The 12,231-nt window shown below is 40.0% G+C and overlaps 2 protein-coding genes across 5 annotated transcripts in view; both read right to left on the bottom strand.

The window, feature by feature from the left end:
- The window catches only part of dlg3 (discs, large homolog 3 (Drosophila)), a 496,785-nt gene extending 494,179 nt beyond the window's left edge, over positions 1-2,606 (bottom strand). The window contains exon 1 of one of the 3 annotated variants that reach the window (XM_080187527.1): positions 2,372-2,606. In XM_080187527.1, the coding sequence (XP_080043653.1) occupies positions 2,372-2,387 (16 nt within the window). In that variant the 5' untranslated portion in view covers positions 2,388-2,606. The remainder of the gene's footprint in view (positions 1-2,371) is intronic. The other 2 variants (XM_080187526.1, XM_080187525.1) reach the window with 2 other exon arrangements.
- A 5,274-nt stretch (positions 2,607-7,880) lies between these two features.
- Positions 7,881-12,231, bottom strand: part of rab41 (RAB41, member RAS oncogene family) — a 46,541-nt gene continuing 42,190 nt past the window's right edge. For both annotated transcript variants that reach the window (XM_080187523.1, XM_080187524.1), the window contains exon 8: positions 7,881-10,971. In XM_080187523.1, coding sequence (XP_080043649.1) covers positions 10,907-10,971 — 65 coding nt within the window. In that variant the 3' untranslated portion in view covers positions 7,881-10,906. The remainder of the gene's footprint in view (positions 10,972-12,231) is intronic.

The following is a 12,231-nucleotide window of genomic DNA, read 5'->3' as shown; positions in this document are numbered from 1 at the left end:
ATCTATATAAATGGTAAATAACTGAGGCCCCAGCACCGACCCCTGGGGCACTCCACTAGTCACCAACCGCCAATCCGAATAGCACCCATTGACCCCCACTCTCTGCCCCCTATTTGACAGCCAATCCTCTATCCACGATAACACCCTACCCCCAACTCCATGCCCCCTGACCTTCTGTAATAACCTCTTGTGAGGCACCTTGTCAAACGCCTTCTGAAAATCAAGAAACACCACATCCACCGGCTCTCCTCTATCCACTGCCCTAGACACATCCTCATAGGACTCCAATAAATTTGTCAAACACAACTTCCCCTTAACGAAACCGTGCTGCGTCTGCCCTACCAAACACTTCTCCTCAAGATGCCTCGCTATTTTCTCCTTGATCACGGATTCTAGCATTTTTCCTACAACAGATGTTAAACTAACCGGCCTATAATTCCCCGCCTTTTGCCTGCCACCCTTCTTAAACAACAGTGTAACATTAGCCGTTTTCCAATCTTCCGGCACTTCCCCGGAATCCAGCGACGTTTGGAAAATAATCACCAAGGCATCCACTATCACCTCTGCCATTTCTTTCTGAACCCTTGGATGCATTCCATCTGGTCCTGGGGACTTGTCCACAATCAGTCCCTCCAGTCTTTCGAGCACTGCCTCTCTAGTAACAATAATGTCATTCAGGCCCTCCACTCCTACCATCTTTCCATCGCTAACACCCGGCAAATTATTCACGTCCTCCTCCGTGAAGACCGAAACAAAAACGTTATTCGGGGCCTCAGCCATTTCCCCATCCCCTACCACTAAGTCCCCCCTCTCATCCCCAAGCCAGCCTCTTCCTTTTTACGTATTTATAAAAACTCTTGCTATCCTATTTTATATTAAGCGCTAGCCCAGCTTCATAGTTTATCCTACCCTTCTTTATCAACTTCTTTGTCATTCTTTGTTGACATTTAAACCTCTCCCAATCCTCATCTCACCCACTACTCTTAGCTACTGTAAACGCATCCACTTCTAATTTAACACTTTCCTTTACCTCCTTTGTTATCCACGGCTGATTATCTCAAGAGCTATTACTTTTCTCAAGTCTATTTTGTTGCAGTGTCAAATGCCTTTTGGCAGTGCACGTACACCACATCAACAGCATTGCCCTCATCAACTCTGTTCCCTTTTCGAAAAATTCCAGCTAGTTAAGCTCCAGCTGTTCCCCCCCCCACCTTAATCAACCCACATTTGTCCGTGTGACTTAATTCTGCCCTGCATTATTGTTTTGAGAAGCTTCCCCACCACCAAAGTTAAACTAACTGGTTTGTAGTTGCTGAGCTTATCTTCTTTTGAACAAGGAAACCTTGATCAACAATGTTCTATAAACTAGGCATAACATCAGTGGCTCACAGTAATCTACCATTCATTTTTTCCTACATCAGGAGAAAAAACCTCTTGGTTTTTGCTTCTCAACAGATCCTTCTACTTTCAATAACTTATGCACATGTACATCCAGGCACTTGCCATAATGGGAATTTGCTGCATTATGTTGCCCTGATTTATAAGTGATTGTATTTTCTACTGAAATACGCTGTTTTATGAATGAATTAAGCACTCATAGCTGCAAAACTCAGTGTTAGAAAGTTAACCAGTCGATAACCATACTTGGGAGTGAAATCACAATAATCGTAGGACAACGAAAGCACCCTATCCGTAAAAAGGCAAAACATCAATATGCTGTTGACACTTTTAAACTTAATCTGTTCCAATTCTATTAGCTTCAATTGTTGAAACACTCCAGCTGCCTGCCCTGGCTTAATCTTACTAATTCACACAAAACATCTTTGTGCGCTGGAGAAAAATAATCAGTGGAGCATATGGGCTTTCAAAAACCTATACGAAAACTGTTTCAATATAAAAAACGTGAAAAATAAAATCACAGCAAAACTTGATCCACTTCTCCCAAGGTTTTACTTGCGAATTGTTTTTCTATGTGATAACAGCCAGGAGTAACTTAATATCAATGTTACACTCAAAGTATTATACAGCACGTGCGGGCACGTCTCTGATGAAGTCTAAAACAATTTTTAGAACGCACAACCATGGTCAGGCTCACTAGCAGCCTCTGTGAATACCCCCAAAAGGGTGCCCTTGTGTACTGAACTGCTTCAGTAACCACGGGACTAAATATGAGAGACCCCACACAAAAAATATGACGCAGCGATTTCAGTACAAGTCCACTTTTGTTCTCATCCGATGAGAAGTGCAACAAACTCATCAGCTACTCTGAAGGAGTACATTTTATCACAAACTAACAAAGCACACGCGGCACGGAGAGCTTTAGAGAACAGGCACGGCAGGTATTGTATTATATAAAGATGCTGCACTGCACCTTCTATGTGAACCATTGTTGAGCCTCAAACCCTTCCTTTTACACTCGACGCTCCGTCTACCCCATTATACCAATGAGTAGCTGTGACCATCGAGTCACTCAATATTTGCAAACGGCAGGATTTGTGGAAGTGTTCCCAGCTGGCGCTTTGCTATCGGATCCTCCCCGCTCCGAATGGCGCTGCTACTCCCTCGCTGTTCTGGTAATTTCAGTGATTTGGCGGAACAGCAAAAACTGCGCTCGGGAGCTCCGGCACAAACAGAATTGAACTCAGACTGGCATCTGGTAAAGTCAGCGACAGTCAGAAAGAATGAGGAGCAGAGAGGGAGAGAGAGGGTAAAATGAGAGAGAATCAAGAAAGGGAGCATCGAGACAAAGAGAATGGAAACGTGAGAGAAAAACAGACTGACAAGTAGAAAAATGAGAGAAATAATGGACTTCGAGGGAGACCTGGATATAGAGGGCGATAGAGATAGGGAGAAACAGGACGAGCAAGAAAGAAATCAAGAGACTGGGAAAGTTAGAAAGAGACAGAGAGCAAAAGCGAAAAGGACAGCAAGAAATAGAGAGGAGAGATAGGTAGGCGACAGGATCCAAATAGAGAGAGACAGGATAGTGAGAAAGAAAAAGTACGGAGAAAAGAAATGGAAAAAAAATCAACTGCGTAAAAAGCGAGAAACAGGAAAAGTGAGACAAAGTTAGGGACAAGATCCCAGATAATGTGGAACTTAGTACCGCACAAAAATAGGTGAAGACAATAGCACCGACAAGTACATGAAGGGAAATGGATGAAAGGAAGAGTGATAGGCCAATTTGCCCTTTGAGGCCATTCAATTAGATCACGCTTGATCTGTACCTCAACTCTGCATTTATCTGCCTTTGTTTCATATCCCTATTACCTGCTAAACTCTATCAACACAAATAGCAAGATATTATGAGTGCTGGAATTCTGAAATAAAGTACTGGAAATGGCAAGTAGGTCACTTTTATGAGAGGAAAAAAGTTCATATTTCAAATTAATGACCTTCCATCAGATTAAAAAAAATCTATCAATGTGGCTTGAATTTTTCAGCTGAAATCATCAACTGCCTCTTGGGGTAACTTCAAGATAAAGGTTAACATTCCACTAACGGACATATGGAAATCATAGAATCCTACAGTGCAGGAGGCCATTCAGCCCAACTATTCTGCACCAACCACAATCCCACCCAGGCCCTATCTCCATAACAGCATTTACCTGACTCTGATTCTAAGGGGCAATTCAGCATGGCCAATCCACCTAACCCGCATATCTTTGGACTGCAAGAGGAAACTGGAGCACCCAGAGGAAATCCACATCGACATGAGGAGAACGTGCAAACATCACATAGACAGGGACCCAAGCTGGGAATTGAACCTGTGTCCCTAGCACTGTGAGGCAGCAGTGCTAGCCACTGTGCCACCCACAGCATGAAGTATTTTTGTATTGGTTCTATCCAAGCTACAAAGAGGATGTTTGCCATATCACTGTATAATATTTTATATATTATTCAATATTTCACTACCCTTCAAGTGGAAAATGCTTTGAGATTTCATGCCAAAAGTCTTTAAATTTAATAGCGTGTCCCATTCCAGAAATTCACCCTTTTTCATGATAACTTTCATTTTCTAATTAGTTGTTTAACTAGAATAAAATTCAATCAGATTTATTTAATACCTTGAAATATATATTTACCATGTTCAATTTAGAAATACATATCCTCATTTACATTACCACTAATATAAAAATGTTAATATACTTAATTACATTAAACCTGATCAGTTAAATATTTCCAAAAACGTTTCATAAATCATTTTCTTGTATCACTAAAATATTAATAATAGTACTAGAACCAACGTTGACAGCACAGAAATAGGCACTTCAGCCCAGGAGGTCTATGTCAGTGGTTATGCTCTATACAAACTTTCACCCACCCTTCCATATCAAACTTTATCAACATATCCTTATATTCCTTGCTCTCTCATTTAGATTCCCCTTAAATGCATGCCACCTCAAATAATCCTAAACAGCAAGTTCCACATTGCAACCACGCTGATCAAAAGGGTGTCCCCTGAATTGTCTATTGGATTTATTTGCCGCTATCTAATTTTTATAACTCCTTGTTCTGGTCTCCCCTATGAGTAGAAACACCTTTGGGCAGAATCTTCTGTTCTAAGTCCAGTGGAAGTTGGAGTGATTCCCTCTACCATGAAACCCTCACCAACCAAAATATCTCTGAACATTCCAACCTACTGCATCCCAGTTCATCCTTGCTGCAGCACCTGCACCCCGCTCCCACCCCCCCCACCCCAAAAACTGTGACAGTTGCCTCCTATTACTAGTACCTTGAGTTTACTCCCTGGACCCCATCAACCCCACCCTCTAAGTCACTCTTTTTCCCCTTCTTCCCTACTTAGCTTGCCTCCTGTTAAGCCTTCAGTCCACCCTACCCCTTCCTTGCATTCTTCACCTGCCTCCCATGTCCAGTCATAGCTTTTGTTACTAGCACTCTGAGTGAAGTTATGCACCATCCCCAAAGCAGCATCAACTGATTGCAAAGTCATGGAAGAAGTGCACAAGGTGCATACCACTTGTATAGAGTCATAAAATTGGACATTCTAAATTCTTGCTGGCTGGGAAGTTAATTTGGAGATTGAACTTAATTCCAGCAAGGTGGCTTTTTAAGCATGCATGAGATGCTAATATACGCAAATTGCATTCCCAACATTGTTTGTCAGGAAGCTCAACCCATCTTTAACTCCCTCAAAACTGCTTATTCTGCCTTCAGAAACATTCTTCGTCCTCCCACCAAATTAAATCCTCCACAATTCCCACTGCTGGTGAGGCTCGAAGATTCTGCCCTCCAGATGTGCCTCGTCAAACCCTTTTGCAATCTTGATAACCTCCATCAGGTCAACCTCTGTGTTCCCTTTTCTGATGAAAAGAGCTCCAGCTTGTTCAATTTTCAGTGATAGATATAACCACTCCATTCTGGTACCATTCTAAATATTTTTGCAACTGGTCTAATGTCGATATGCTTTCGATAATATGGAGACCAGAAATGTTCACAATACTCCAAATGTAGTCTGTAGTCTAACCATGGTTCTGTAGAAATTTAACATAACTTATTTGATTTTCAATTCCATGCCTTTAGAATTGAACCCCAGTGTTGTTAGCTTATGAAGAACATAGGAACAGAAATAGGTTATTTAGCCTCATGTCGATTCTACCATTCACAAGATTATGGCATATCTGAAATCCAACTCCACATATCCATCTTTACTCATATGTCTTCAGTTTTAAAATTGAGAATGCATCTAGCATCAATTTCCATTCTGAATTCCAAATTTCCACCATCTGTTCTGTGAAGAACCATTTCCTACTTTCAGTCTCAAAAAGCTTGGCTCTAATTTTGAGACTCCGCCATTTAGTCATAGACTCCCTAACTAGCTGAAGTAATTCTCTCCATCTGCCCTACCTGTTCCATTTAATATCTTGAGACCTATCAGGTCACTGCCTAAACTTCTAAATCCAGGCAATACAATCTTAGTTGTGTCAGTGCTTCTCAGACTTCAATAAATCTATATTGCACTCCCTTCTAGGTCACTATATCCTTCCTCAGGTGTGATGTCCAGAACACACACCGTATCCCAGGTGTGGTCAAACCAGGGCCTTTTATAGCTGAAGGATGTCTTGTATGCCCCTCCCATTCATCTCCTGGATATAAAAACCAGCAACCCAATAGTGGCTTTGATTAATTTAAGGCCATGTTCAGGACATTTTGGTGATCTGTGCACCTAGAATCCCAAGGTTTTTGGGAGCTCTGTTGTTTTTAGCTTTTCTCCATTTAGAAAGCATACTGCTCTATGTTTTAGGTCCAAACTGGAAGACCCCATTTTTGCCCATATCTAAATCCACACAGCAGTTTTGCCTTCACTTCCATGAGCTTCAACTTCAGCTACCAGTCTCTTATGAGGGACTTTATCAAATGCCTTCTGAAAGTTTACTTAACATCTGTAGACATTCCCCTACCAGTTTAGTAGTTTTTCAAAAAAAACCTTTGTCATGCATGACCTACCTATTATAGATCCATGCTGGTTCTCTATGATAACTAAACATACTCAAGGTGTTCAGTCCTTAGTTACAGAGTCTAGCAATTTCCTGACAAAAGATGTAGGACTTTAATTTTCTTTTTCCCTATTTTCTTAAATACCAGCATAATTTTCCAATTCAAATCATTGGTTCTCAAATCAAGAGAACTTTGAAAAGTTATGCTTCATGCATCTGTAATATTCTCACTTACTTCAAAGTCATTTTGTTGAAAGTTTTTTTCTAACTTGCACAAACCATCATACACTGACCAAGAAGCTTACGTACTTAATGTCTCAACCTTGAATCAGCATGTATTAGAGACAATAAATCTCCTTTTGCTTACGCACCAAATGCCAAATTTTTTCATTCTATTCCTCCTGTGTTATTTCACAACCACGTTAGCTATAGTGATTCACATCCTTGTGGATTTTTTTTTTGTCTACAGTACCCAAACCTTTCCATACAAATTCTTATGTCCAATTTTATACAGAAGTTCATCATTTTGGCATCCTGGTTGCTGTTCTCCCACAACTCTCTCAATTTCATTTGAATGAGAAAACCTTACAGTAAGGTGGCCATTCAGTCCAGCGCATCTGTGCCAGCCCTTTGGAAGAGCTACCCAAATAGCCCCACTCGCCTGCAAATCTTCTTATATACAGACATACAATTCTCCCTCTCTTCCTTTATTTGTGATCCCTTTCCATACGTCATATTACAATACAGTTGTATAACTTTCTTAGAAAGTGATGAAGAATTTAGGGAGATTAAAGTGTTTACTTCGTCTGAATAAAACCCAAACTTTCTTCTGATGAAAACAAACATGTCAGAACAAGCCCCAGTGATTTATGATAACATCTCTGAGCAAATGAAAGACTTCCCATGTAATTTTTACCTTGATATTCAATTATTGGCTTAAGCAAAATTGAAAATTCAAGGAAATTACATACTTCAAATGAATAATTAATTTGTTCATTGAATTGGAAAGTTCCAATTTAATGATCACCGTGGCCTGAATTTTGCTCGAGTTGAAATTTTTATTCAGTGAATTTGGACTGTGCAGTATGAGCATGAGCAGTCTACCAAACATCTGGAATTTGAAAAGGCTCCACCTTATTAGCTTACTTTTTCAATAATTTACATTTATTGACCCTTTTTAATAAAATGGATGCTGCCATTTCAAATGGTAATGTTGGAGCATGGAATTGACAGACAAGCTGTGCATTATCAGCATTTTATGCATAAATTTCAGATGTGACATTTTCAATTTCATTCTTGTTGGATCTGATCCAAGAATATTTAGTAGAATCCAGAGGGCACAAGCACTCGACATCCAGCTCGACGACTCCTCACTTTGGTGCTCAGATAAATACACACATGACAAACCCATTACAAACTGGCTAAGTGGTGAAATGGCTCATTTTATTGTGTGTAATACAAGGATGTGACTTTACAACAAGAGGTGGTACCTTAACACAAATATTCTAATATCTAGCTGTAATGAGACTATTTTAATTATGGAAATATGAAGACAAATTTTCTTTATTAAACAGTTAATGTGTCAGTGAACAGTTTGGGTGACAGGATATTTATCTTTGCAAAAGACTTTAGACAGGTACACAGGCTGAGCTAATCTAATTTGATAAAGGGTATAAACTTCAGTACAGGCAAGTGGATTAGTGTCTTACTGCCTTTCCAAAGATGTTAATCTAGTAAATGCATACACAGACATGGGAACATTACAACTGTCAAATATTTACAACAAAAAGACAACTTTAAATATTCAAAAAGAAAAACACACCACTGATGGAGGAGGCTCCAGTACTTATCTGCAAATATTTCCATTATAATAGGCTGTTTTTGAATTATTCAAGAGTATCCTTCATTACTGCCCTCCACAGGCTGCATTAAAATACCAACCATTATTGTAATCACAAACAGGAAAGCCACACTTGGTATCAGTTACAACTTCAACCTTGCATACACTCATCCTCAAATGAAGCTGATTAGACATGGCAAGTTCAAATGGAGTATTTCACTGAGCAACGAACTTGACCCCTCTCACTTATGTTGCTATTCGTCCAAATAAAGGTAAATTGCTTATTTTAAAAGTGTCATTAGAAATGCAGGGCATACTTCAAGTGAGCCACAGTGAATGCCTACTTGATTTAGGACAATTGCTGTTTATCCAAGGACCCAGTCAGAAAATCTGAACACAACCTTCAGTTCTTTGAGAACACCACAATCCAGCTAATTATGCTGTTTTCCATTCTAATCAATTCTCAATTGGCAAAAAAATGATGTGTTTTGTGGAATAAAGTACCCCTGCAATGATCATCAGTTCCAGTAAATATTATAGGCTCTTCCAAAAAGGTACAGTAATAGCACTTCCACTCAAATTATTGGTACAAAAAGTATACTGCTGGATATAAAGAGTTAATTTTAAGTCTGCTGATGAGTTAGCATCAACCATTACGCTTACATTAATACCTCCCCATTTGGTTGTCGCTTCACACCAAACAGCAGTTTAAACAAATACAAGTAACATTGCCCAAGAAATATGTGTAGCCTACATTGCTGGGTACACCTCTGGTACAAATGTACTACCTTAAGCTTCTACAATCAATACTAACACAGCAAATCAATGTGCACTGATGGAATTATACACAACATCACATGAACAATTAATCTGGCAGGAATAAGGTCACATCAAAAATTTACAGCAAACAATTTTATAGCCAATAATTGTGGTTTAAGATGTTAGTTCAAAATTATAAATACATCAAACTGTTCCCAACAAATCTATTTAAGATTTTATATAGTCCATTAAAACAAAGGATTCACATAAATATGAACTGAGCTTACTACTGGGGCAAAGATTTCAGCTGCTCATGAAGCAACAACAAACTTCAACTCCTACTAAATCCAAAGCACCAGTTACACATTATAGCCTTTTTGCAACCGCAAGTAGAGACAGTACAGAGCAGCACAATACCCAGAGGCTTTAAAAACTAATTAACTGTGGCTCACCTGCAGGACAGTTCCCTCAAAATTCCTAGCTCACAAAGGGGCCTGGTGAATAAGTTACTACTAACACAAACTGAGGTCTGGGATGGCAACTTTCTTTTAGCTGCAGCAAAATTATTTAGAAACACTCCATTTAGTCTGAAACAGTGAGCCATGTGGAATGTACATAATTGCAATCAAACAATTCTCCAGTTACATAGTCACCCTGACCTATGAATAAAATTCAAACGTACCTCTCCACAGTGGAGACCTCTCCCAAACAAAAAGATATTTCAAGAAATTTGGAGCCGTTCATTAAGAGTAACCAAAAATGACTATTACTTTTCACATGACAACCTGAAAAGGGTCAGCATGTCAGAGTTATTATAACTAAGAAAAATGCAGAATGTAAAAGCACCAATTCATTTTGAACCTGAAACCTGCGGGGACTATTTGAAAGGGCTACTCTTCATTAGGATATTGGCCAAATAGATTCAGTAAACAGCAACCACCAAAACATGACACTGTACATATCAGCCATCACATCCTGCACCAGAACTTAAATTACAAAGCATGATTGAGTTATTTCATGGGTATTGAAGTTGGATGCTGTCTATTTGTGCAATGCCATAATCACTATCTACTTGGGAAGGAGACTCTGAGGGGCTACTCAGAGGAAAACCTTCAGATACTTTCCCCATTGACCATCAACTGATTTCCAACTTTAAATAAACAGATATTACACCACTGCACTTGCTCTCCTGAACTTGAACTCCACACAGCTGTGTATATGAGCTAAGACACACATCCAGAAAGGGCAAAAAGAATGCAACTTTACTGGCTTCCAATGGTAGAAAATCAATTTTGTTCTAGCACCACATAATAGCAAGAAGGCTGCTCCACCTCATCACAGATCACCCAAGGCAGCATATTAAGACATTGAGAGATACCAGGAGTCTTGTTGAATATATTGGTGCTTCCCCTCCTTCCCAGGAAAAAAAAAATCATTCTCTCTGGTCAAAGCAGCATCAGCACCTCAGCTCATACCCACATCAGGACCTCATCATAGACAATTTTTCCTTTTTATTGAAAACCTGACACAGCAACATCTTTGCATATTCACACAAACATTTTACATCGTGCACACACTTCTGTACAATGTAGAGGACTGCATCGCTCAGTGTTAGAGTGCAATACATAACATAATTAAATCAAACTTTGATCTCTGATCTTAAATAAACCATGCAGCTGAAGGAAATGAAATTGAATTTTCTGAATGAAGAAGCTCCTGGTGTGATTACAGCAGCACGTTCACACATTACTGAGCCAGCACACCACCAAGAGGGAGCAAGGTGGCTAGTCAATGACTGTAATGCAGTTGGTGATGCTGGCCAATAGGGAACAGTTTGATTGTGCCAGTATTAGCAGGAGCAGCCACCCTCGTTGATTGGTGGTTCTGGTGGTTTCTCCAGCTTGATATCAATCACTGTGTAAATGGAGTTAAGGAAATTTTACCCTTTTGAAATAAGACTTGCCCTTATACAGCACCTCACAAAACATCTCAGAGCTTTACAGCCAATAAAGTACTTTTTAGTGTAGTCACTATTCGAATAAAAGACAACAACTAGCTTGTGCACAACAAACTCCCAAAAATAGCCATCTAAAAATGACCAGCTAACCTGTTTTCTGCAGTTCTAACTTAGTGGTAAATCTTGGCCAAGGCAGCAGAATAATCCTTAATTCTGTAAAATAGTGCCAATGGACCTTTTACATGCACCAAGACAATAGACGGGGCCCTGGGTTTAATGTTTCATCTTCAACATCAGTCCGAATTATACTTCTCTGGTGGATTGGGGTGGGGGTGGAATCTTTAAATTGTATGGACTGGATTTCCTTGCCTCGGCGCAGAAGTGATTTTATGGTGGGGCAGGCAAGGCATCAGATGGGAAGACAACCCTTGTTTCACTTAATTGGCACTTACAGGCCTTTTCGCACCCAGCCTCAATTTTCAAGCTGGCATGCACCAGATAGCTGAGGATGGGAAGTAGAAGAATTCACTGGCCTCTATTGAAAGCCTTGTTCTGTCTGGGGTGCCCTTCCCTCACATACTGAACACTTCTGGACTTCTCTAACCCCTGGTCTGTTCTGAGTTACTGAATGGTCATCAGGAATCTTGGTGACATTTTCTCCCCCAGCCTTGAAAAATAGGTGCAGGTTCCATTTGTAGCATCCATACCCTCACTTATACCAGCTTAAAGTTTATAGAGTTTAGTTTATTTATTAGTCACAAGTAAGGCTTATATTAACAATGCCATGAAGTTACTGTGAAATTCCCCCAGTTGCCATACTCCAGCGCTTGTTCAGGTCAATGTACCCAGCACGAATTTTAGACTGTGGGAGAAGACCGGAGTACCTGGAGGAAACCCATGCAGACATGGGGAGAACATGCAAACTCCACACAAACAGTGATCTAAGCTGGGAATCAAACTCGGGTCCCTGGCGCTGAGAGGCAGCAGTGCTAACCACTGTGCCACCTCCTTGTTCAGCACTTTAGGCTCATTTATTTTTTTCCTCTCAGCTACTAATAAAGCCACTGGCATTATCTTTGTATCCCCCTTTCTGCTCCCTCTCATACACTTCCTCCACAACAACTCAACCACACCTATAGCAAACCGATGTTTGAAGTTTCTTGTAACTATGGAAAGGCAAACGATAGTAAAGAATTGCCTAATATTTTATTTCTCCT

Source organism: Carcharhinus amblyrhynchos, chromosome 4 (assembly GCF_965287045.1).
Source record: "Carcharhinus amblyrhynchos chromosome 4, sCarAmb.v2.hapA, whole genome shotgun sequence".
NCBI lineage: Eukaryota > Metazoa > Chordata > Chondrichthyes > Carcharhiniformes > Carcharhinidae > Carcharhinus > Carcharhinus amblyrhynchos.
Note: the sequence above shows the minus strand (reverse complement) of the source record. Positions and strands in the feature narration are given on the sequence as shown.